General features: G+C 36.4%; 1 protein-coding gene across 4 annotated transcripts; it reads left to right on the forward strand.

Moving 5' to 3' along the window:
* Positions 1–242: 242 nt before the first annotated feature.
* LOC123535625 (mucin-19-like) lies at positions 243–25,951 on the forward strand. Of its 4 annotated transcripts, none has more exons than XM_053527882.1 (13): positions 243–3,169; positions 4,891–4,944; positions 5,400–5,492; positions 7,028–7,135; positions 7,465–7,548; positions 7,815–8,105; positions 8,489–8,740; positions 9,497–9,703; positions 10,269–10,459; positions 10,852–10,963; positions 11,953–12,048; positions 12,362–13,501; positions 22,892–25,951. In XM_053527882.1, the coding sequence occupies exons 3-13, from the start codon at positions 5,420–5,422 to the stop codon at positions 25,084–25,086; spliced, it is 4,749 nt and encodes a 1,582-aa protein (XP_053383857.1). In that variant the 5' UTR covers positions 243–3,169; positions 4,891–4,944; positions 5,400–5,419; the 3' UTR covers positions 25,087–25,951. The 4 variants fall into 4 exon arrangements, with proteins under 4 accessions (XP_053383857.1, XP_053383856.1, XP_053383858.1 ...); XM_053527881.1 differs by having other exon boundaries at positions 5,403–5,492; XM_053527883.1 differs by lacking the exon at positions 5,400–5,492 and adding an exon at positions 5,561–5,632.
* The last annotated feature ends 1,016 nt before the right edge of the window (positions 25,952–26,967 follow it).

A 26,967-nucleotide genomic window follows, 5' to 3' on the forward strand; every position in this document is an offset into this window, starting at 1 on the left:
TTTTAAAGAAGCAAGTGATTTGGTTACTATATATATGTAAAGAATTTCAAATAGGAGAATTAACGGACAAATATAGTCAGTATGGCGGCTACATCACCAGCAGCTGAGTAACTTGGTAGGGGTCTGTTGGCTTAAATATGTTTTAATATTCGTAGGGTAAAAGTTTTGTAGAACGTTTTAAACGTGTTCTCCGAATTTACTTTATGTTCTTTATTTGCAGATCTGAATAAAACTGGTAAGTCATCAATATTATATAAACTTTTTTCTACATGCTATGATTATATGTAGTACTGAAAAATGTAACTATTTGTTGGTTAATAAGATAGTCATATGCATTTAGTGTCCAGACAAGGATAGCTCCGTCTTTTTAAAGATAAAATGTGATTATAAAATACAACTGATAAAAGTGGACGAATTCGTTGTTGGTATGTCAGTCAAATATTTTGATACCAAGTGCATGTATAGACATGTATAGTATGCGGTGTCCCTTTGATCTAAGTGCGCTTTCCAGTAAATTCGAGCGTATCCGTCGTTTTCGGTACATTTAAAAGTACAAATTTACGGAAAATGAGAGTAATAAATATATACATGAATAACCAGTATTATACAGTATATTCTCAAACAAAGATGACAACAAGTCATTTGTTTACTTTTTACATTGTAATCTTATGATACAGGCGTGCACTGTGTGAAAAATAACTGAACGGAATATAAACGTCAGGAGGCGTTTACAAATACAGACTTTGTGTTTCAGTACGAGTTTAAATTTAGAAACAACTGTTTAATTTCAAAAAATGGATCCCAACAAACCCAAGAACAAGCTTATGCACGATTACCTAGATTTGCACATGGGGCTATTTTGTATCATATTCGTTTCGTTTACTCGTAATATTAGTGCACTAGTTTGGAGCAGATACTCTGTTTAGTATTGTATTACCAGCTTTGTAGTTCGGAGCTTCTGTGTCTTCTGTGTAAAAAAAATGATATGAGCCGTGCCATGGTAAAACCAACATAGTGGGTTTGCGACCATCCGCGCAGTCTGGTCAGGATCCATGCTGTTCGCTAATGGTTTCTCTAATTACAGTAGGCTTTAAAAGCGAACAGCATGGATCCTGACCAGACTGCGTGGATGCGCAGGCTGGTCTGGATCCTTGCTGGTCGCAAAGCCACTATGTTGGTTTTCCCATGGCACGGCTCATATACTTTTCATTTATATTTGGTGAATACTGTCTCGTCTCATCTGAATGATTCACAACGTCTAAAACGCTAGAAACACTGTGAATTTTAACTGGAATGATGTCTGCTAATGTGCCGCTATATATATTTTCTAACGTTTTAAAAACGATTATCTTGAGAAAAACAGAATAATCAACATTAATATTTAATCTATATTGTAATTTCAAACATAGCAGATTATATCTAAATGATCTTTGGAGATTGTAACCTATTTTGTAACAACTCACAAATCTATAAACAAAAATGGTTATCAGAATCTCGAAATTTTATACGAATGAATTTATTTTGGTAATACATACGCTAGATATATAAATAATGTACAAAATTAGTCATACTTTTGTATAGATATGTGTTATGATCGTATACATGTATTTAACACATGACCATATTTACTGAAACAGTAGCCCAGTGTCAAAGTTGACAGTCCACGGTACGAAAATGACACATTTATTGACGTAATAAAATTCTTATCATCAGTTACTGTTACTGTTCCATTTAATGTACTGTTTACAATTACAAAATGCTTCATTAATTAGTAATTTTTGCCACCATTTTTATCAGGTCGTAACTGATTTATATTGGTGAGATAAAAAGTGTGTACATGTGAATTTAGCTAAAGAAATATTTTATCTGATTAATGGTCATTAAGTAAAGACATATGCAACGTGTTTAAAGGCGTGAAGTGTAAATCAGTATTTTGTTTTAATGGGTTTTTAGCTTTGTACGAGTTCTGTCGCGGAAATATTGCGCGACTTTAGGAGCGCAATATTCTTCATCTAAAGAACGAGTGTATATTTCCCGATGCAAAGATAATAACCTCTTTATTACATACGTACCTACGCGTATAAATGTAATATAAATATTATGAATTTGTTCAATAGCCTGAATAAGACAGACAATGAAGAACTAAGTAAAAGAATAATTGCAACGACACGCAATAAATTACGTCACGCTTCAGGCGTCAGTGTATGGAAAAATATTGACGTTTCCGGTACCATTGTAACTTAATGGGGAATAGAAACGAGTATATAATAAGATAAAGTATTTAGTAAACATATATGCAACTTACGTTAAACGCGTGCATAATAAATGATAATTTTGTTTTATTGGTTAATTAAATTTAAGGAAACATATATGCAAATTATGTAAAATGCAGGCATAGTAAAGTAGCATTTTATTTCATTGATAAAGTATTTAGAAAACATATATGGCACAAATTTTAAAAACAAACGTACATATTTAAGTAGTTTCTAGGAAGTGCTTTCATCGATAAGTGAGAACTGTTGCAGACGAAAATAAATTTATCTAAACATTATTTGATGGACGATTCACACTAGGCAAACCTGATAACGATATTCTCAACAAACATTGAAAGTTAAATGTCTTTGAAGCCAATGGACATTGTTATGACAATATTTTATTGACTTTGAGGCCCACAGTTTTTCCTCAAGATTTACATAATTATTTGCTTAGCCTACTGGCAGATGTTTCCCTGCTTTTCATCTAAACGCAGCAAGAGCTTTTTAAAATTTATGTTTTGCAGAAAAAGCTTTGTTTATTTCTCTTGATTTTCAGTGGCAGCGGTATGACATTAATTTTCTTTATATAGAAAAGTTTAAATTTAACATTAATTTTGTATCCAAGAACTGTAATTAGAATGTCATGAACATAATTGGTTCATGCTTTGACCATTGTTTGCAATAACATTGATATGGTCAAATATTGTGGATCTTTTGTCTATCAAGCTTAGTACAACAACTAACTGTGCTGTATGTATAATGTACTATGACAAAATGTGATATGTGTATCGTGTACCATAAATTACAGTGCTCTATGTATAATGTACTATTTCTAAATGTGCTATATCTATAATGTACCACAACTTACTGTGCTTTTTGTATACGTTCACTTTTAGGTATACCAAGACTATTAGGTAAGTTTGCTTTTCAAAGTCTATCAGTTAAAATTTTTAATTATTGTAAGAGAATATCTAACCCATCAAATTACATGTATTTGTTAATAGGGGATTAAAAATCCCCGAGACGGTAACGTCCGTATATAGTTATTCGTCTTTGTTGTTTGCATATACTGAGGCATTTTTTTCGATGTTTTTCGGTTCCGGTTTATGCACACGTCGCAGACTGGTTGTCTACATGAACATCCGAGCACCCCGAATCAGTCTCAGAAATTCGTAAACCGCGCCAACATGATTCTTTTACTTCTTTTTCGTAATGAAAACTGTACATGCAACTGACTAACACTTTAAAACAGTAAATAAGTGAAAAGGCCATTAAGTTTCTGCGTGGAGTGCAAACAAATAAAAAATTCTAAAGCAATTGCGAGAACGCAGTGAATGACGTCATGGTCACGGCTTCCCGTAAATTTTGCAAAGTATGAGTAAAGTTTCACTTTCTTTTGAGTGTTGAATATTTATTCGTCAGTGGATATATAAAAGATAAATCCCCATGCTAGGCGGTGCCTTAATTCATGTTATTTACCAAGGCGATAAATCTACAATCTACCACAGCATTTCTGAGAACAAACAAGAAATAAGCGTTTTACATTATCTCTAAATTGCAATAACGCGGACAGCATATAACAAACCGTTTCCATCAGTTATTGAATGTTTTTGAAGTTTTTTTTTTCTGCCAGAAACAACAGTGGTTACCTGATTGTATCATTGCAATTAGTGGCTTTCGTAACATTTTTTAATGATTCTGCTCACCTCAGTTAATTACCCTATCGCCAATATTACTGACACCAAGTCACGTATGAGCAGTATCATTTGTGGTCATATCAATGCTGAAACAAAACTGTTTTGGTTAATTTAGTTTATAGTGATTTATTATAGCTCGATTGTGATGATAGCTCCAAGATTATTTGAACTACTCTCGAGTCTACTTCCTGGAAAACCAATACTGGTGTCATATGAGAAGGTGTGGTCGTGATCCCAGTGGGACTTGAACCCGCGACCCCGGGTTGAGCAGCCGACACCCTAACCACTAGACCACCGCTCCCCTTAAATAATTTGGTTCGGATACGAAGAAATACTTTTTATGGAAATATGTTTCGATTATTAATAATTATTTAACAATAACTATGTAAAAATAAACTAAACATGTTTTTGTCTATGCTACACCTTTGTATGTGCATTCTTGTTACGTAAAGTACGATTATGCTCTGAGAATTTCTATTGTCGTATATCTGTTAGCACAAATCTTTTCGCGTCAGCCAATTAATTATCTCAAAACGCGAATATTAATCAGATATCCAGTTAATGTTCGAAGGAACCTGGTAGATGTTTCTTGGCATTTTTGGGTTATTATTTATGATTAGATATTTATCTTACTGGAGAAAAATCGCAAACATTAACTTGTTCACCATATAATTTACTCTATCGCAAATCTGGTCGCGAACCATAACAGTATTTTAGGACAGAAATACGCCGCTTTGAATCATTAAAATATTTGACATTTGCATATGATTTCTTACTTCCTGCTTTTTGAAGCAGCAAAATTGAGTCAGATTAGAAAAAAAAATCTATTTTAAGTTTGTGCAGTGCAGTGCAAAAATATTACATTTGTATTACTTTAATCGGTTTCTACTGCATGGTTTATTAAAGTTGTCTGACATATATATTTTGCAATGTTTTAGGTTTTATTATTCCTGGAGAAAATGGTGCTCGTCCACGACTTCAACTGATTCCAGGTAATATTTCCTTGAAAATATTTCCTACATGCTATGTACACTCTGACAGAGTGTAAGTCCCCAGTATGTGATAAAGTATTTAGTGACTTTAGTTTAGTTCCTGGCCTATGGTTACAAAGTTATGGACATGCGCGCAAGAAGTTCGGAGAAACTTATGGAGACCAATTCCGGTTTTATTCGACTCTGGAGATAAGATAACTATGTCTTGCAGCGACCTCTAGGACAGCCTTAGTTTGATGAGCTGTGTGAACTGATATACAAGATAATGAGATAATGATGGGATATTATAATGACAACATATCTTACCAAACAAACAAGGTTTTTGAACTGCTGATGATGCCCTTTTAGAATTCAGCAATTTCAAAAGCTTTCATATTTGTTTTTTTTTCTCTTGCATGCAATGCTTAACAAAAAAGTATTGCATTTAGCAGTTTTCCAAGTTTAAGTTTCTACAGCAGATTGACGTTGGCATAAAATGCGAGCAACTTTGTTGTACAGTCCTGACATGCGTCACGATACAAATAAGATACATTGGACCTCATTTTTGTGTAAGTTTTTTTCATTATCGCTTACCTAACAAATATGTTCAATAATTTTATGGCTGTTTATTTAACAGGTGCGCAGCGCTTTCTTGGACAAGGTCGACGCATTGCTGCAGCGCCGCTCTCTCGCTTGAGGGAAATAGGAGGTAACATTTCGGCATGCGCACATAACAAATGATTTTCACAAATTGATAACTAACAGTTGAATTATTTTGTGGTCAGGTGTTTGCACTAAATGTGATAACAAACTACACATTTCACCGTTGTTGTTTTTTTAAATAAACCTCTATGCGCAATTGAGAGTAATTGAGTTGCTGAATTGCTTTATTTTTAAATCGTGATGTAAACATGAATGTGTTTCTCCGTCCCTGAATGATCAGAAAGTATGGCATTTTTCGGTCCTACAAACTTTTGTTCAACATGCATTTCAAACTCATGAAGGCCAGAAGACAATATGTGTTTCCGATTCACGGAGGCCAAAGTACTTACAAGTTAACGGCATCATTTAGGTGTTCAGAGAACGGTTTCCAGTGCGTGGCAATAAATATAAATACGCACACGTTGTAATATATATATTTTTTAAAGTATCACATTACTTTGAGATATTCAGGTAAACAACCATTTGAGCCGTGCCATGGGAAAACCAACATAGTGGCTTTGCGACCAGCATGGATCCAGACCAGCCTGCGCATCCGCGCAGTCTGGTCAGGATCCATGCTGTTCGCTAACAGTATCTCTAATACCAATAGGCTTTGAAAGCGAACAGCATGGATCCAGACCAGCCTGTGCATCCGCAGGTTGGTTTTCTCATGGCGCGGCTCATTTATATATGCAGGAAATGAACTTACTATGCAGATATCTTGAATGCGGTTCACCAAAAGTATATAATGATACACTCGTTTGTATCTGTAAGGAAGATACGTTCATTGTTAAATAAGAAAGTGTTTGTATTTTGTATGTAGGATAGTCTGGACAACTGACATTTAAGTTAAAGTAGATAGAACTAGATTAACAAATATCATGTTAGCGGAAATTTCCATTTATCCATAAAACATAGAATTTGGAATTTTAAGTTTATTAAGACAACAAGAATAAGTACAACAGCAACAACAACAACAACAACAACAACAACAACAACGACAATAATAATAATAAATAAAATCTAGTATTCTGAACGTAACCTCTTATTCTATAGACAGCTTATTCTTTGCTTTTTAGCAGACTTCATTAAATCGTTACAATATGATCTAGTTTAATAAGAAACAAAATGAATTTTAAACCACAGTATGGTTATGTAATGCTACAAAAACTTATAGTTTTTTTTAAGAAATTGACGTTACTGTATAACACCTCATTGCGAATGCAGCTCTCTAATAAGTTTATATATTTAGGCAGATGATTTGCTATATATATATATATCATTATTAATATATATATCAGTATCTAAATATGAATTTTTTTAAAATATGGACGAGCATAGTGTATCTATATGTAAAAAAGGGTATTGTTCAGAATTATTCATTCCAGCGATTATATTTTAGTTGAAGGTTTACCGTCGGCAGCAAGAAGTTCATTACGGTCAGTTCCATTTAATCCCCGGTCTGTGGTCGATGCTGTCAGACGAGTGAGTCCAGGCGGCTCAGAAACTGGTTGGTCATTACCTTTTCTATTTTTATTCGTTGCTCGACTAGCTCACTTTTGATGACTATTGCTTCGGGATTTGAATGATATTAACTGAAAGTAAGCGGTGCTTTTTCATACAAGCGGCACTTGTTGAGTTACAAATGTTGCAATTGGAAACTGTAAGGTTTAGCTCAATGACAAAATGAGTCACCACTGTAATTTAGGAAAGGGAGTCTGAAGATATTTAAATTTCCTTTTATAATTGCATAGTGCTGTAACAGTCTATGAGAGAATGGGTTTTAAAATATGTTGAAATAGGAATTGTTCTTATAATGATAATAATTCTGAATTTCAGCAGCCGGGTCTACAAGTAACGGGGAAGGAAGAAGACGGGCAAATGTGATGCTTGTTCGACCTCCATCAAGGACTTCAAGCAGTGGTACGTTATACCATACAATAGTTATTCTGATGAAATTTATAAGATTATACTTATCCAAATCACTCGAAACAGTCAAATTTAGTCTAATTAATCAAGACAATACTAAAACCTTTTACGACGTATTACAAATAGCCTTTCAAATAAAGTGCAAAGGCCAAGAGTTATTCCTCCATATCATTAACCAATTATCGGACAACTTCTCTTGGCCCCATTTTAAAAACGTTTAACTAGACAGTCTAATTTAATATTTATTACATTTATTTCAGCGGCCGGTTTAACACCAGACGTTTTACGGCAGATACGTCAGGCCATACGGAACCGCGGCTCCACAAGAGGTTCGGCAAGAGGTTCTTCTAGAGGTGCTTCATCAACGACTCCTAGAGGTAGATCTATTTCAAGCAGCTCGTCCTCCTCTTCCTCATCCTCATCATCAGCATCATCTTCGTCATCACAGTCGAGAAATGTTACTTCTAGGACTACAAGGCCACGGACACGAGAAGAATTGATTGCTACGATACGTAGACGAATTAACGCTGCAAGAGGCCGAGCAAGTTTAGGTAAGGAATTGGAATAACCTTCATTTTGTAGATAATAACCACATTCAAGGTAGTGATAGATAATAACCACATTCAAGTTAGTGAGGAAACCATAATTATGTTTTTGCTTCAGTATTCAATTTGATGATCACTTTAGTAATTGCGAATAAGGATTTAAAACAATATAAGAAACAATTTAGATTTAAAATGTATTTAGATTCAAATTGAAACGTCGAAAATTATTGAAATAAAGTCTTAGTTTCTTTAGTAAGGTGTCAAAAAAATCGATATTCTGAAATAGACATACATGAAAAGTTCTCGATATAAAGTAAAGACTTGTGCATTTCTCTTTTGTTTGGTACCGCAAGCTGATATTTTAAAAGACTTTGTTTGCTTTGTTTTAGCTGGAGGACCGTCACGTGTAGATTCAGCTGTAATCACTAATGGAATACGACCAGCTGTAACAGCAAACTCTGTCAGTAAGTCAGGGTCAACTTCCTCAAGTTCTAGTTCAGCAGCTGCGTCAAATAACAAATCTTCTGTTATAAATGAAGGTTCTGGTATAACTAGAACTGACAGTTCCGGTTCATCATCCAGTTCCGCTTCCTCTTCATCAGCATCATCATCTTCTTCAATGTCGTCGTCATCATCTAATGGTACGTTTTTTTTCTTTACTATTTGTTTTTCTAAATTTACAATAACGCCGAAGTCAGTATCCAGTGGTAACATATGATCGTAAGTCGTAGTCCCCACTCCTCCAACTAAAATTACTAACACTTAAGAACCCCGTCTATGGGTTTCTTTGGAAGCATTCTCCTGTATATTGCAAGATCCTCCAACTAAAAATTGCCAAAAGTCTTCTGGGGGAGTTTGTCATATAGGCTAACTGTGGCAGCTATAGATAAGCTTACATACCAAACACACAGTATCCCAGTGCGTTCCTTTATTTAATCTTTAGCCTGCTGGCGGCAAGTGGTTCTACATTTGCGACCAGTACAGACCAAGATCGACCAGTACAGTCCAAGATCTGATTGATCTTATTCTGCATTGTTCGCTATTCAGTCTGTAAATTTTCAGTGAACACCCCTTCGAATAGTAAATGGTACTGTCCATTTAATGATAGATCAGTCCATTTAAAAAATTAGCAGGTAAAGGTTAATGTAATTTGATTTGGCCTCGTTGTCTGTATGTTTTATTTTGTTCATGTATCATTGTGTTTTATGTAAGATATACACATTCATATATAAACTGTTGTAGGGTTTCGGGTTGAGGAGGGCCGGTTCTTGGAACTTGACTTTTCGTACTGGACCTTTATTCTTGATCTTAAAATAATCACTCCGCCTCCGATTTGTGTTTAAGTATTGTACTGTGATTGATTCACTAAAACCTCGAATATGTTGTCTCCTTTTTAGGTGTTAGAACAAATGGTTTAGGTGGGTCTGCAGTGACCTTAGCCGATGAGACTGGAATTCCCGCTGTCCCAGTCGTTCCTGCTGGAACCGAAACAATCATTGCAAAACCAGGAGTGGAAGTAGTTCCAGTCATACCACCATCACCTACCGTCATGACTGAACCTCAACCAGCTGTCGCTGATGTAAGACCTGTAACCAGTTCCGTAGGTCAGTGATTTTAAAATATATATTTTGAATATTATTCCAAAACAATAGATTCGGAAACACTTTTAAAGTATTATCGGGTATACACAGGACACATACAATATGCAAGTCATACTGGCACGGGGGTAGATCATAGTGTATTTTAACTTACCCAATCTTCATGCCATTACCTTTGAAATTTATATTATACATGACCTGATTTCATTTTCTTGGCAATTACTTAGTCCATAGAACGTCATATGCCTTAAGCTTTTAAAAAAGTCTTAGTAATACAGAGTAAATATATAAATTGCCTGTTATTTTATATACGGTTTATTCACAGTTCCTTTATGTCATAGTTCCGTTTAAGGTGGTTCTAGCACTTTTCATTGCATTTTCTCAGTTACCTCATCTCATGAACAGACTTGATCAAACCAAGTATTCCATTATTTTGCTTGGTTGGGTCCTATGCTTTCAAAAGACCCTCTGATAGCTTTTCATAAACATGAAAAAACCTAAAGCAGTACTGATTTGAAAATAAATGACTTTCTGAATTTCTGCAATTCATTTTGAGCATTTTTTCTACTAGGAGCTTTTGGTCCCTTACCAACAGTGGCAGCAATCCCTGATGTACCTGTTATGCAGCCGATCGCAGATTCAAGCGTCCAATCCGGCATTCAGTTTATGTCAGGCATTGAGTCCCCTCTCTCAAGAAATATGGGCGCGGCATCGGCTGTAGATGCTTTACTCCCGAAATTAGATGCTGGACCAACATTTCAGGTAAGGTTAATATTATACGAAGAAATTCTTACATACGGATTACTTTGTATAATAACTGTTCTACATGATAGTAGCATGCATCATAAACATTTTAAATTCCGTTTCTTTTTGTTGCGTGGTGTTTAATGTCACACCGACACAATCATAGATCATATGGCGACTTTTTAGCTGCCGAAGGTGGAAGAAGACTAAATGTATCCCTCCGAGTGTTATTTCAGGCATAGGCGAATATCTGGATAGAGTCACCGTCTTTTCGCAAGGCAGCTGGATTCTTTCGATTATCAAATTATACATTAGATGTTTTTGTGAAAAATGAATGTTCTAATCCTTTTGTTGTTATAGGAATTTTCAAAAAGCTAATAAATACATATATTTTGCCTATTTCTATACAGGTTATGAATGAAGTACAACCGTCTTTATCAGGCGACATGCTGATGGCAAATATGGGCGCAGCTGGAACTTCCGGCATACAAGTGGAAGGTGTTGTACCCCTTTCAAGATCAGGTAAATGTTTGTGCTGTTTTTTAATTTCGCATAAGATGGTCCGTCAGTTAATAAACTATTTTAGATAAATTAAAAGTAAAAACTGGATAGTCCAGTTACTACTAGTTTGTAGAACACAATATTACATTCTTATTCAATGCAAATATAATATGCAGGTTTAACTCATAATAATTTAACAGTTCTATTTAAGCAACTGTAACTTTCAAAAACTTATTTAAAGATAAAACAACACAAAGTAATAACCACAGTGACTGTTGCTCGACATTTATATATACATGTAGTAAGCGCACTCTGGTAGACCAGTAGAGGTAATTGCATTTGACTTTAATGAACAATAGGAAATTTGGATATATATAAATAGCAACAATTAGTGCACTTCCCGGTCAATGCTGTATATAAATCGTGGAGGTAATAGGCCTACTAAAAGTGAAAGGTGCAGAAAGGTAAAAGCTGAACTATGAAAATACAGCTTGCATTTAAGCAAAAGAAAAAAAAAACACTATTTGATATTTATAGACTTAGTCCGTTCATTATATAGACACACTATTTCTTGTATGCAGTCCCTGTTTTGGCAGTTGCTCCGCAGATCCATAGTAGGTGGAACGATGATTACTGATTAATTTTGTACTACTTCATGATTAAGTGGACCAATTTTTTCAGTTATGAAATAATATGAAAATAAGTTGATTACTTTTTTGAAAACCCTTCGCTTGTCATTGGATAAAAAAGATGTTTGAACTATAATATTACTTATTTTATGTTTTTTCTTTCGAAATATGTAAGCATACTTAGTATGAAAGTGAAAATAACGGCCAATATTGACCCTTTCCCTCTTACAGCTTTGTTTTAGTGTAAAGAATATTTAAGTCTGTGAAGAAAATATATCAAATAATTCACAGACATACACTGTGAACACTAGTAAAGACAGATTTTCAAACTAAAACTTCTACATACAAATAAATTTATTTTTTAACTATATCGTGTTTCAGATGTAACCAGCACACTTCCGGAGTTTACGGCAGCTGGTGCAGTAGGTACTGTGGCGCCATCTGCAGTTGGCGGCATTGAGAATATCGGTATATCCAGTGAGTATTTTACGACATTCATGCTTTGCATACATACAGCTTTTAAATATATCTGTATTGTTTCGTATTGCTGTGTAAAATGGTTATTGTTCACGATTTACACTTTTATAGGCGGATACGCTATTTTTTAATATAATTAGATTCCAACGGAACACTTAATGAATTTATCTTTGAAAATGGTATTGTGTTTGTAAATGATATCAAATCACGATTTAAGAATATCAAAGCCATAATATATCCGGATTTGGAGGCAATGTAATTAAAGTGATATAAAATATAATTCATTATCACGTTCGTTGTAATTGTATTTCAGGTATGAACCAAGGTTTTGGAAAGGCAGGGTCAAATATAGACGGAAATTTAAATAGTTTGTCAGTTAGTAGTGGAATCAGCAACGTGCAAACTGTTGTGAACATGAATGATGCGGCTGTACCAGGACCGTCAGATGCTATCCGCTTGCAAAGTTTGTCTTCATCAGCGCTAGTACCTGCTTCAGATATCTCGGTTTTCAATGAAATAAGTCCAACAAACACTGGCCTCATAACAGAAAATGCCTTCACAACAGGAGTTGTATCAAGTAATGGGTTCTCTAACGAAGCTACAGCTTTTCAAATGCAGCCTGCTGGAGTAATAGATAATGCCGTTGAGCAAACAATCACAGGTGCTGGTAATTCTGCTAATGTTGACTGGGGACTGGGTGCAAGTACCGGACAATTCAGTTCACAAATGAGTGCATCAAATACAGCCCTTGATACAGGAAACAGTCAAGTTCCACCAGCTCCAGAAAGTTTTGCTAACACTGGAACCGGGTCAGGATCATTTGGGGCAGCCAATGTTGGGATAGTTAATGATGTTTCACAGTTTGGTGCGGATAGTAGAATAGCAACTGGAAGTTTTGATAGTATTGGAACAGGATCCATTGGAACAGCCAATGCTGGGAGCGTTACAAATGTGCCACGGTTTGATGCAAACAGTAGAACATCAACTGGAAGTTTTGATAGTATTGGAACAGGATCCGTTGGAACAGCCAATGCTGGGAGCGTTACAAATGTGCCACAGTTTGATGCAAACAGTAGAACATCAACTGGAAGTTTTGATAATATTGGAATAGGTTCATTCGGGCCAACAAATGGAGGGAACTTAAATGATGCGGCACAGTTTAGTGCAGACAATAGAGCAGGTACAATGCGCTTTGATAATATTGGAATAGGATCGTTTGGGGCAGCCAGTAGTGGGACCGTTAATGATGGGGCACAATTCGGTGCAGACAGTAGAATAGGAACAGGACGTTTTGATAATACGGGAGCAGGATCGTTCGGAACAGCCAACGTTGGGACAGTTATTGATGCTGCACAGTTCGGCACGGACAGCAGAACAGTAATTGGAGCAGCTCCTGACAGTGTAAGTCAATCAGATCCAGGACGACAAACAGCAAATGTACCGATTACATTTAGTAAGTACTTACTTTTAAATTCATACCAGATTTTACCCCCTTTAAATCTATATGTCAGTCATATAATGTAAATTAGTTTCCTGTTTTCTGTTTATCAAACTATTCTTTAAAACTAAATTTGTAACTGCTACTGTCATTTTGATCAATGTTGATTTATAGTCTTATTTGAATGAAAGAAGTAAACATAATCAGAATGTTATTTAACAACATGTATATAATTAATATGTAGCCGCTTAATTTGCAAGGCGTTTGTTGAGAAAACGCCCTGCCAAAGATGTAGCTTTAATGCGCTTACTAATACATATTTACGCATGCCTTGCATTTGATTGATGTGTTTATATCATGGGTATCGGATGCTTTTTCTTTTGCAACAGCTTTATTGCATTTATATGTCTTGGCGGAATTAACTGCGCAGGTTGCGCCCATTTGTAACAGAAGCACGCTTCTGTGAGGGTTTGTTGGGATCACAAATTGATCTAGCTTACATTAGATCACCTTTTTATGCCATAATTCAAACAGTTAGACAAAATGAAAACAGAAGGTATGAATAATTTTAAACTGCGATGTTGTACTATGTATTTTACGTCATTAAAATGTCGTAATTATATGTTAATTTGCTGTTTGACAAGTGAATACTGTAAAGTTAATTTACAAACTAATGACATTTCGCATTCAGAGCAAGCTAATTGTCTTCTTTTGCCACATTTGAAGTTAGGTCTGTGGCTTACAATGCACCAAGATGCAGGTTTGATGCGTTAATATTGCATCGCGCCGCGCTTAAGATACTAGAATTCTTCTTTCTAACCATAGAAGATCTTGAAAGATGTTTACAGTCGAATACTGTGTATAATGATTGGCTTTCGAGCATTAGTTTGTTCAACAGAGACATAGCTCAATGTTCTTGTACATGTTCAACCGATGGTAAGGTTTTCACTATACCCTAGTGCATACCGCACTCTTCGGTGTAGGGAAGTGTTGTTTTTTTCTCAGTCACATTGGTTAATGCCCTGATGCAAATCAACCGATTCCAACTAGCTGTAATTATTGCATTCTAAATTACTAGCTTTTATTTGTTTCTTTGTTTGTTTAGTCTTGTTTTGTTGAGTTTTTAATTATTAGGTCATAGTGTGACTTTTTATATGTTCATTTTAGATAGATATCAGGTGCCCTACCGGCATTACTTCATGCACCAATCTTTCGCAATCCCCCTCCGAATTATAATGATAGACGTATTAACAAATATTTGGGTTAACAGCGCTGTACGTGCAATTGTATCTGTTTTTCTCTAAACAATTTTTAGTCAAATGTAAGAACAGTTCCCTTCACTTAAAGCAAACACGAACCAGTTTCAAGTTTCTAAGTGCATATGATAGTACATGTATAAGTATTACATTAACAACGTTATGTATTTGAATATATTTGAATCAGTGTTCGTTCTCCCCTTAGCATAGGTTAGATAAACTAGCCTGTCAAAACCAGTCGCTAATGCCTTTTTTATCGTCTAAGAGACAAAAGTAATTTATACACAATTAAAGTTGCTGGGTATCTTATGGGCTTGTTAAGTAGGTTGCTAAGAGTTGCAGTTCAGAGCCGTGAAAGCAGAACGTCGCAGAGCAACCTGGGTGTTCATTAAAGTGTTATATATAATTATATTACTACGCTGGAGTATATAGCAAATAGACTGGATCACTCCAATATAACTTTAATTAATATTATAACTCTTCAAGTCGCTTAGATAATCTGTATGTTCCTTAACCTATGCATGTACGTACGAAGTTTGCATGAACATTATATTGATATATTCAGGGCATGGTGGTGCACCAAGCACAGCAGCGTTAAAAGCTGTCGTTGAGGGTGTGATACAACAAGTACTATCAAAGACGTTTAGAAACGCCAATTATGGCGCTATGCCAGACATAAGTGCACTCACGAAAGCCGTACTTCTGTCTCAAGGTAACTTCAATTTGTATATTGGATGAGATGAGTCTTCATTTCTGCGTGCATGCCAATTGTTTTGCAAATCTTGCTTTGATGTACGCAAATGGCACCCATTAAAACTTACGACACATTGTTCATAAACTGTCCAAACATACATTGATTGATTAATAATTACTGAATAGAGTTAATAGTGTAGTATTAATTACAAAAGATGTCATCTCATTATTCAAAGCTATTTCCACATTTGTTTACTACGCTTCATACCCTTCAAGTTATTACATATTCCTGAACGAACATAACAGAGAAAATTGCAAGGTGCTAGTTATGCACAATAATGATTTAAGCCGAAAAGTCATATGATCAACAACTTTCTTGGAAAACAAATGTCAAAATGTCCAATTAAAGCAATAAAGTATACACTTAAACTGAAGTCCATTAATTATATCCTTTGCAGTAATATATTTCTAAATCGGAAACATTGTTTTCAGGATTAAATTACCCGTCTGCTGCTAAGAAAGCAACGAGTGCACCTACGCCTGTACAACCTTTAACGACAACTTCAACTCCAAAAATGCAAACTCAAGGAAAACCAAAACAAAACCAGTACGCGAATAAACAAGCAGCACAAGGGGTTACCAAATCGGCAAAGGTGTCTGCAGGCATGGTTAATATACAAACAACAAAAGCAGCTACCGCTGCGGCAAAGGTGTCTGCAGACGTGGCTAATAAACAAACAACAAAAGCAGCTACAGCTGCGGCAAAGGTGACTGCAAGTGTGACAAAGGCACCGATAACATCCGCTCCAAAGACAAAACCAACTGTATCAACGATGGGCAAATTGTACCAAGGGACTACCCAACCTGCAGCAAGACAAGCTTCGAATCATTTGGTTGCAGATGGGTCTACTGTTAAAAAAACGCCTGCCAAAAAATCAGGTATCGAATACATTATCAACAAACTTCAAAAAAATACAAAGCCTGATACACCTGTACCACCTAAATATGCTCAAAACACCACACCACATGCAATTAAAACAAGCAGTGTAACAAACGGTCTGCAACCAAGCGCACAACCATCTGGGAAATATGTCAATAAAGTAAAAACGCAAACTGATACGGGTACCAGCGGAACGGCGGGTACCACCAAGGCAATGACCACTAGCTCACCTACCACCCAAGGTAAAGCTTATCAAGAATACAAAACACCTTCTATTGTGCCCGCTGCTACTGCCAGTCCTATCGATATTGTTAGTTATGTTGATACACAAAAAACGTTAAAAAAGTATAAACCGACTGGTGTTTCAAATAAAGCTAAAGTAGTTGCACCTAAAAAAGGTAATATTTTGTCAAAACTGCTAAAACAAATGGTTAGCGCTAATGCTAGTGTCCAAGACTTTTTGGAATTTCATAAGCTGTTTCGTCATTATCCTCATCATGAAACTACAACCACTACAACCACGCCAACCACTACAACAACGCCAACCACAACCACGCCAACCACTACAACCACTACAACCACGCCAACCACTACAACCACGCCAACCACTACAACCACTGCAACCACGCCAAAACCAACAACCGTCTCTTTATATAATTATATATTACGGGATCAAATTGTGGCCAAATTACTTCAAAGATTACAAGCTGGCTATGTTCCTGATACAAGCACTACTCAAGTTAAAAAACAAATAACGATAGGCACCAAAAATGTAAATAAACAAAGATACCCTTCAGTTGCCAAGGCACCGGTGAAAAGCGTATTGCCTGCAGCTCCAGCGAAAAAGCCAAGCATGCCAGTGGCGATTTCTAACAATAACCGTAACTCATACGCTCCTTCAAATACAAATGTTAACGCAGCTGCTTCTATGACTACTACTCAGACCAGTACTACACAAGGGTTAACAAACAGTACAGCGTCGAGCGGTGCAACTTCAGCACCTGGGTATGGGAACAGCACTGCTGCCGCTAACACGGTTAATTCAAATGTAACGGCTGCGCATAGCGTAGATACTACTACATTGGCAGCTAATGAAACCAATACAAACGCTTCAGCGGGCAATACCAGTGCGACCGCCAATTCAAATGCTACAACGGCAGCCAGTATGACATATGCCACGACAACAATCAGTGTAACGACAATGGACCCAGAAGCTTTAGCTGAGGCCGAGGCCGAAGCGGAGGCTGAGGCCGAAGCTGAAGCTGAAGCTGAAGCTGAAGCCGAAGCCGAAGCAGAAGCCGAGGCTGAAGCTGAAGCTGAAGCCGAGGCAGAGGCGGAAGCAGCTGTTTAGGTTGTCGCTTATGTCGCATTACAGGAGTCTACAATGGAAAGCGTGCCATAACTACAGATCGCTGCGAACAGGCGCATCCAGAAAATATATCCTGTGGCAAAATAAACTTTTTATGTACATTTTTTAGAACATCTTAACAAAATAGTGTTATATTTACTCTTGGAAAAACTGTGATGAAAATATTCATAAAAGTACCAAAGGCATATCCACACTACTGTCAATAGTACGTGAATATAATGACGTCATGGAAACTTTGTATTAGTTTATCAGAAGAAAGTCAGACGGCATCGCATTTCATTAGGCACACGCCAGATAAAAAGAGGATATTTGTTTCTTATGCTAGCATATCGAGCTCTGAGAATTGAGACAGTATTTTCACAAGCGGTTAGCGCCAGTAAAATGTGAAAATTGTCTCACTTCGAGGTGGGACATATTCCATATTTAAGAACAGCTATGACATTTCTTTTAACTTTATGCTAATTGATCAAAAACAAGAAAAGACGACTACAAAAACGATAAAGAGATATGGATTAAATTTCACCGATTACACACAGTATCATCAAACTGCATTTAAAAAAAATTTGAATAGTCCGTTTCTTATTCATCAACTTACTGTTCTTAAACCAATTTTGCAAGCCGCTTCAAAAGCTACATGTTTGAGAAAGGTTAATACACAATAGATCTGAAAGATGCCATGTTAAAAACGTCAAACATAATCATTTTTTTTCTTGCCAATCCATTATATATAGATTAAGTATACCTTGATGGGTGTTAAAATTACTCACAATATTGAATTTCATAAGAAATTGCACGCTTAATTTTTTCTGCATTATTTCATTTGTTGACAAAGTATTTTTAATATAACAGTGACAAACCCTTTAACATATATTCAGCTCACATAGTCTTCATTATATTCTAAAGACCAATAAACTGTTATTGGAAACGATAATGATATTTTGTACATGTTAATTTTCATTCTATTATTTCCAGTTACATTTTAAGAACACCCTATGCTTTCTACTTGTCACCTAAATGTTGAAATAAAGTTCTGTAAAACCATATATTTTATGAACGTGATTTCTAAGTAGGAAACAATTAACACTTTCCCTGTTAAATTTCTATAATGAACCTGTCCATCTTTCAATTTGTACAGTACCCTTAACTGTTAAAGGGTGCTTACCAAAGAGATAGTGACTGAATGGCGAGCAGTGCAGACCATGATCAGACTGCTCGGAAGAACCACTTGCCGACAGTAGGAAACAATTAATTGAAGTGCGGTCACTATTTATGAATATAAACACTACTTATTACTGTTGATAAAATGGCAATAATATATTTCATATTGTTTTCTATTCAAAATAACATATTGTTCTTATTGCGTGCGCGCGAGCAACTTGCCCGAACAGAACAGGAGTGATATTTATGTTTTAATAAACGCACGTTCGAGAAAGAAACACATCTTTGTTTTATTTTAAGACAACCCGAAGTAGCTCACATTTTGTAAGTGAAAGCTGCATGTATGCTAACAAACTGTCAAACAATTTACAAGAGAACTGTTGAAATGATAACGCATATATGTTTATAATAACACAATGCAACTTAATGTTGGCGCCAAATTGAAGCCTTAACTTATCCCCGAGTACTTACCATAACTACATAAATTGATGACGATAAAAACTGTGAACATACTTGCTATATATATATATATTGCGAATCACTGACATTTGTATGGCGAATAACATCCAGTTGCAGTTATAAACATACGCGCTGAAATGCGTGTGGCGAATTGCTGATAGAGTTGTGAAATAAAGCAAAATGTGTCAAAAAAATACTGCGACATATTGAAATAGATTTGCGAACATATGCACTGTGATGCGAGCGTAATATTACTGACAACTTGAGCTGTGAACATAAGCACCATCTGCCATAAATACTGCTAAATACTAGCTTGGGGTTGTGAACATACGCACTGCCATGCGTGCGGCAAATTACTGACAAATGGAGCTTTGAACATAAGCAATACCTGCTATAAATACTGCTAAATACTAACTTGGAGTTGTGAGCATATGCACAGCCATGTGTCCGGCAAATTACTGACAAATGAAGCTCTGCATGAGCATATCTACAAATTCAGTATGTTCTGCTAATATTTTCACGTTTGGAGTTGAAAACATACGCGCTGCCATATGTACTGCGAATTATTGATGCTTGGACTTGTAAACATACGCACTGCCATATGTACTGAGAATTATTGATGCTTGGACTTGTAAACATACGCACTGCCATATGTACTGAGAATTATTGATGCTTGGACTTGTAAACATACGCACTGCCATATGTACTGAGAATTACTGATGCTTGGACTTGTAAACATACGCACTGCCATATGTACTGAGAATTCTTGATGCTTGGACTTGTAAACATACGCACTGCCATATGTACTGCGAATTCTTGATGCTTGGACTTGTAAACATACGCACTGCCATATGCACTGCGAATTACTTAAAGCTATGAAGTCTGGGCGAAGAAGTTAACCTCGGAAAAGTCTTTAACAAACTGCCTGACCGTATCTAGTGGAGCGCGCGATGCACTTCTCATCGCAAGCAAAATGAAAGCTGCATAATTTGTAATATTTGCACTAAATCTTACCTCATCTGGTTTCAAGGTTTTGAAGATTTCTCAAGTTTCTTCGTAGACACTTCAACTGGAAACAACGACTCATTCCTTACTGACTTTATGGCGGTTACGGTGGATGCTAACACCAGCAATGCAGACATTGGCAATGTAAATTTCGTGTCTACCTTTGACAGTATTGGTCAAGCACAGTTTTCAGGCAACACCGTTTCATCTAGTTTTGATGCGTCCATGCCAGAGATACATTTCGCCAATGACGGTGTATTTAGTAATGTTGTCCAAAATAGGAATTATTTAAGATCTGGAGATTTGAGTCGAAGTCTGTCACAAGAAAACAAGCAGATACTTAATGGTTCACGCCTAGGCAATCTTTCAGGAATTTTACAGTATAAACCAGTTTATAGTTTTGACAATAGTTCCGCCCATGAAAGGCAGAATAACGTCAGAGATGTAGCAGCTGACAGTTATGATTATTTCGACGGGAATTCTACCTATAACACTAGTGATTATTATGATTATTATTACGAAAACTCAACTACACCATATTTCAGCGAAGTGTTTTATAACGACACCTTAAGAACACCTATCACTTCTACTGTAAGTCCAATATTTTATCAGTCTTCGCCTGACAGGAACTGGGGGACCAAGAGCAAAAATGAATCTGAGCCTAACATTTCAAGATCAGGAACCATTCATTATTTATTTGATGAAAGTTTTATAAGAGCATCTACCAGTGAGGTACTAGAACACCCTCCACCTATATTTAACACGGCTGAAGTTCTGTCTAAAACGAAAAGCTACCCTTCTGGAGATTTTGTCAGAAACAATGAAGGAAATCAAACTAGGACTAGAAATGTGGCAAAAGTTCGCAAAATGTCACAACTTATTGCGACAACTACCTCGGCTCATTTACAACAGCAGAAAAGTTTCAACCCACCCATTACTAATTTCATAAATAGTGCAAGTTTAAGTACAACTCCTAAACCAGTGTTGCATCAGCATTTAAGTAAAGGCGTCGTGTCAGAGCAAGCAGCAGAAATTGGAGATACGGTCTCTGACCTGGCGGCAACCAACAATTTCCTTGGCGGAAAATGATTGCCCATGCCGTAGAATTAAAAAAGTTCATAGTTCGTGTGAGTATGATAGGTCTTTATGTGAAGGGGTACGGAACCGGCATCGGTTAGAGCGGTTGTGTGGGGAGGTGTATGGTTTTGGAAAACCTGTCTTTGCTGTGCTTTATGTACTGTAAATGTTTGTTAACTGATATAAGAAAGCACAATTTCTTTCTTCACACACATTTATAAAAAAAGGTGCATTGAGTTTTGTTTGTTTGATTCCGTTGCTAAACCCTAACATGTACGCTTTATTTAAATTCTGTAACTGTCGTGCAACACCGTCACGTTTATGTAAAACCGTTTATGTCTGCACTGAGACATTGACAGTGTCGTTTATTTTGAATGGTATTTTACAAGACAGACGAAAATAACCTTTCTACGTGTTGTATATTTAACAAATATGTATGACAAATAGCTGCTAGTTAGTGCATGTTAGAACTGCATTTTAGTACTGTAAACAGCTTTTAACACTTACTGTATGTGTAAATGTTTTAGAATTGTCGTGACATTCCTTTGTTGATTTTGAGATACTAGTTAAAACAGCAGATGCTGAAATATAATATACCGACAACCATCATATGGAGATATATCTCATTTGAATATTTTCTTTCGTAGATAAAAGTAATCCTCCCCTTTTAACAGATAATGTTACATACATTTTTGAAAAGATTCATCCCAATCAACATTAAATAAAACTTGCCAAAAATTGACAGCTCTCCATAAATTGCACATTTTGTTTTTAAAATCGACTATTTGTATTGGCGTCCTTTTTTGCTTGTTGCAAAGTAACACCGTGAAGAACACAAAAGGTTCGATGTAAACGCATTTGAGACAAAGCAAAACTCCACACGAGCTTTTAAGAAACGTTTTACGCCGATTAGATTTTACACTTTGTTTTGTTATTCCTCCTATATGTCTTATATGGATTTTATACAGTTTCATTGACAACGAAGACATCTCTTTTTTTCACACAAACCGTAAACTATGAGTTTCAGTACAAACGCTTCATGTAAATAGCGGACTGGGGGCGATGAAGTCAAAAGAGGTATTAGCTATTTATAGAAATATAAACTTCTTCATGCAAAGGAATGTCACGATTGCATTTACATTTGTATATCCTTATATCTTGAATTAACATTTATCCTGGATGGAATTTTAGTTTGATTTTAGCAATTATACACTTCTCATTTAACCTTTTGATATAAGCGTTTGTTAAGTACAATGTATAAATAAAAGGTAAAATTGGGATACAGCTTTACTAATAAATAGAAATATTAAAAGTGGCATCTAATGAACAAAATTTATTAGTTGAATTCAATGATCTAAGATGTCTGAAGGAGAATCATAACGAAGTAAAATTTCAGTTCTTATTTCAAAATTATGTCGTCATATTATAGTAACTTAAATATGTTACAGATTCAAAGGGATCCTCTTTGCCTGGTGTTTCCATTGTCCCAGGAAATCAAGGAAATGGTCAATCTAGCGAACCCGCATTCAAAACTATAGCTGTTGAAAACAAATTGTTTGATGTGAACAAGATTAAAGAAGCTTCGGCAAGATCTGCAAAGGCGAAAAGAACTAATATACTTAGAGAGCAACCGTTTACGATGAACTCCCGATTTGGAATGAATTCTGAGGCTGCTTCTTTAATGACTAGTAACACTAATCTCTTTAGCGCTCCAGGTCAGGTTGATGTTTCACAGAATGTTGCGCCAAGTGGAAATTCTAGAAACCGCTTGCCATCATCTGGAACAATAAATGTTGATATGTCATTTGTCCCTTCTAATACACAAGGAATACAGCCTAAGACGGGTCTTCCAAATCCAGGTATTACGTCGGTCCAAACAGATGGTACTTTTTTAGGATTACCTTCGGACGGAGGCAGCCCAATAGTTTCATCATCAGCTAGAACTAAATTCCATGATCAATCATCGTTATTAGCTATGGTCTCTGAACAAATATCAAAACGACAGCAGCCGTTAGCATTACCAGCTGATGTTTCTATGCCAACTGGATTTACTAGAAAACCTTCGTTTGGAACGAGCCGAATGCCCTTTACTGGCCCAGCATCAGCTTGGGATATGCAGCCTAAGCTGCCGAATAACTTAGATCTCGCAATTCCACCGCATCCAACAAGAGGGCCTTCACTGGGTAGAGTGGACCTCCCTCCTCCACCATTACCTACCCAGAGAAGTACATCTAGACAAGACACTGGGCTGATGTCAGGTTTTGATTCTGTTCCTCAAACAACACTTCGTCCTGCAACCCTCAAACAGAAAACTGTTACTGCGCCAGTATTTGGGTTCGATCCTCTCTCTGGTGCCGGTATATTTGATGTAGCTCCGCCTCCGTCATCACAAATTAGGGCTGATATGTCTATCCATGGTAGTAGAAGAGATGCAATTATCACAACAGTCACCCCACCTCCGTTTATGCGAACTGACAGTGGATTTAATACTTACATAGAACCAGTCATTACGACCCCACTACCTGACTTAAGCGGAAACTTGCAAGATCCGATGTCATTTTTATTTGACCCAGTAATTGCCCCTCCACAGACCATCTCCGACGTCCGTGTAGATATTGGTCCACCACCGATTGATATCAAACCTAACATGGTTATGGATAATAACTTAAACCAACTTCCAAGGCAGAATATTCCACAAATGCCTACAGATAAAGCACCAGCTATAGACTTAAGTAATACCTTTGACCAGTTTTCCACACAAACACCATTTACATTCCCACCAGCATTTGGTACTACACAGATTCCTCCTCAAACCCCACAGGCAACTGCACAACCAAACTTTGCGACTACACCGCCAACAACGATACTGTCAACAACGGTACTGCCAACCACTCCCGCTGCAATCGACCTTACATCTCTTCAAACTAATGAAACAAAGCCTGTAGCTCCGACACCCTCAGTTTCGAACAATACAAGCAGCATCGACATTCCAGCGATGCAATATGACATGACACCTTTTAAAAATAATGAAAACTGGGCCATATTTGATCCTACTTCTTTACCTCCTGGAGTAAACTTTTCAGATTTTGGACCTATTATTGAGCTTCCTATCGACAGTAAAGTGCAGTTTACAAGTACAAATGAAGTCGGCTTTCAGGATATGTTTTCGCAAGCCGTACCAGCCGGCGCAAGTGCAAATTCAAATGATCCTGTAAATAACAGTTCAGCTAACAGCAACAACGCTAAAGCAGCGGGTGTCACAGAACAGCCTTTGCTAAATTATGTTGATGTCACTCAATCAGCAAATTATGTTTTAAATCCTTCTCAAGAAATGATCGTGGACGCTCAAACTAAATTGCGGCAACCTATGGGGATAAAAAGTGAAGCGAACAAGGCAATGAATACAAATGATAGACAACTCATTGATATACAACCAATAGCTCAGTCCGAAAACATGAGAATACCGCCATTGAACAATGCAGCTAGCTCCAGCAGTCAGTTGACCGCCGATGTATCAGGCAGTAGCCAGTTCAGCATTGCTGGAACAGTGAATGAATATGTAAATGAACCATCCTTTGGGTCCAGCTCAGGGCGACTTCAGACACGCGTTGATATTCCTCTTCCGCCGCCACTACCAATATAAATAAAACTGTGTTTTGTATTGATCTTTTATTGGTTTTCTGTCGATTTCTATTAATTTTCTATTGATTTCTATTTATTTTCTTTTGATTTCTATTGATTTTCTGTTGATTTCTATTATTTCTTTATTGATTTCTATTGATTTTCTAAAAAAGATTTTTGGAAAGTATCTGTTTTAAAATGGTCTTGTGAAACCTATGAAAATGCAAATACTTATACTTGAACAGACATTCAATTCTCTAGGGTGAAAGAGTCCATAGTTATGCGACACAAATCGTTAAACAACAAATGCTGAATAGCTATATCAGAATTAAATTTACATGAAAGTACTCGTTGACTGAAATTAAAAATGCGTTATTTCTTTGCTAGTCGTATACTTAGAACTTTCCGAGCTCGGATAGCGGCAATAAAACGTTTGTTAATTCTACATACTGAATGTCTTAATTAGCATAATTGCTCCGTGTTTAGAATTATCATATAAAAATACTGGTTCATGTGTTTAGTAGTTGTCCTTTGAATTGTTATTTGTTATAAGATGTTTGTTGAAAACAATGATAATATCGTTTGATTTGTGTAGACCTAATTATGAAATAAAGGCTTGAAGTAAGCAATAAATATATCATATAAAAGCGAATTCTACTCATATGACTATCTAGCACATTCATAATTTTAACATGACCGAAACATTGCGGAATGATAATTAGTTCACTTGGTTAATGATTACATTTTACTCGGACTTTATCATACACTCCTTCTATATAGTTTACAACTTTTTCTGTTATGTCCGACAGGAATCCTATTCCTTGATATGTGTTTGTATGTAACTTAATTCTTCATCATGTATTTGAATAAATGAAAATATCTGTGAACTTGCTTCTTGTATCTTAACTTAAGCACGGGTTGATATGATTTAGGATTGTCCACCTCAGAATGTGTCAGTTTGTAATGAAGAACTCCCAGTCTTTTGAATAGCAACCTCGTAAATTCTCATGGTGTTCAAGAATACAAAGGTTGGGCGCATTTTGTTACGACTATTTAGTTATAGAGTTATTGTAATTAATTAAAAACATTCAGTTATTTCATTAACGTGCATTTAATTAAGGCCCAGAAAACAACTGTCATAATATATGCATTTGTACCAGATTCATATATAGCGCCCTTTTCAGGATAAATACGTTCAAAGGCACATTACGTAGCGCAAATGCATCCTCTCAGGGGCCAATTCATCCTCTACTTGTACAGACACCATTTACATACAGGCCTGCCCGGCTAACTTAAGCTAGCTCTTTGAAAATAAGACAGTCTGGTTCTTTAAGGTACCCGGTGTATAGCACCGATACACGCGAAACTGTCTTTCCTTGAAAAGAACAAACAGAACCAGTACTGGCCTCTTAGGTAGGTGGGAAACACTCAAGAGCATCTCAGAAATTTCCAGTGCCTCTACCGGGACTCGAACCCCGGACCTCTGAATCTGGATTGACAGTAAAGCGTGTTACCACACGTATGTTTAGAATAAGTCCTTCAAAATTGTATTTGCCAACAGTGTTATCCATATTGGCAATATCGTAAGAAAATGATAACTCTTTAACTATGATAAGCAGCCATCTGTTTCTTGGAAAGATAAGACAAACCAGGACTTTGATATATTTAACCCTTTCCCTCTAAATTTCTATAATAAACTTGTCCATCTTCCAATTTGGAAAGTACCATTAACTGTTAAAGGGGATGCTTACCAAAAAGATACTGACTGAATGGCGAACAGTGCAGATCATGATCAGACTTCACGGATGTGCAGGTGAACATGATCTACACTGGTCACAAAGGCAGTATCAATCGTGGCCAGCATGATGAGGGTTAAAGAGGTTCGAGCAAAGTAACACATTCA

Source organism: Mercenaria mercenaria, chromosome 17 (assembly GCF_021730395.1).
Source record: "Mercenaria mercenaria strain notata chromosome 17, MADL_Memer_1, whole genome shotgun sequence".
Taxonomy (NCBI): domain Eukaryota; kingdom Metazoa; phylum Mollusca; class Bivalvia; order Venerida; family Veneridae; genus Mercenaria; species Mercenaria mercenaria.

Coding starts and splice junctions, on each gene's coding strand:
- LOC123535625 (XM_053527882.1), top strand. CDS start 5,420: ATGCGAGCAACTTTGTTGTACAGTCCTGACATGCGTCACGATACAAAT. Junction 10,460..10,851: donor ATGCTGGACCAACATTTCAG/GTAAGGTTAATA, acceptor ATTTCTATACAG/GTTATGAATGAAGTACAACC. Junction 12,049..12,361: donor TGAGAATATCGGTATATCCA/GTGAGTATTTTA, acceptor ATTGTATTTCAG/GTATGAACCAAGGTTTTGGA.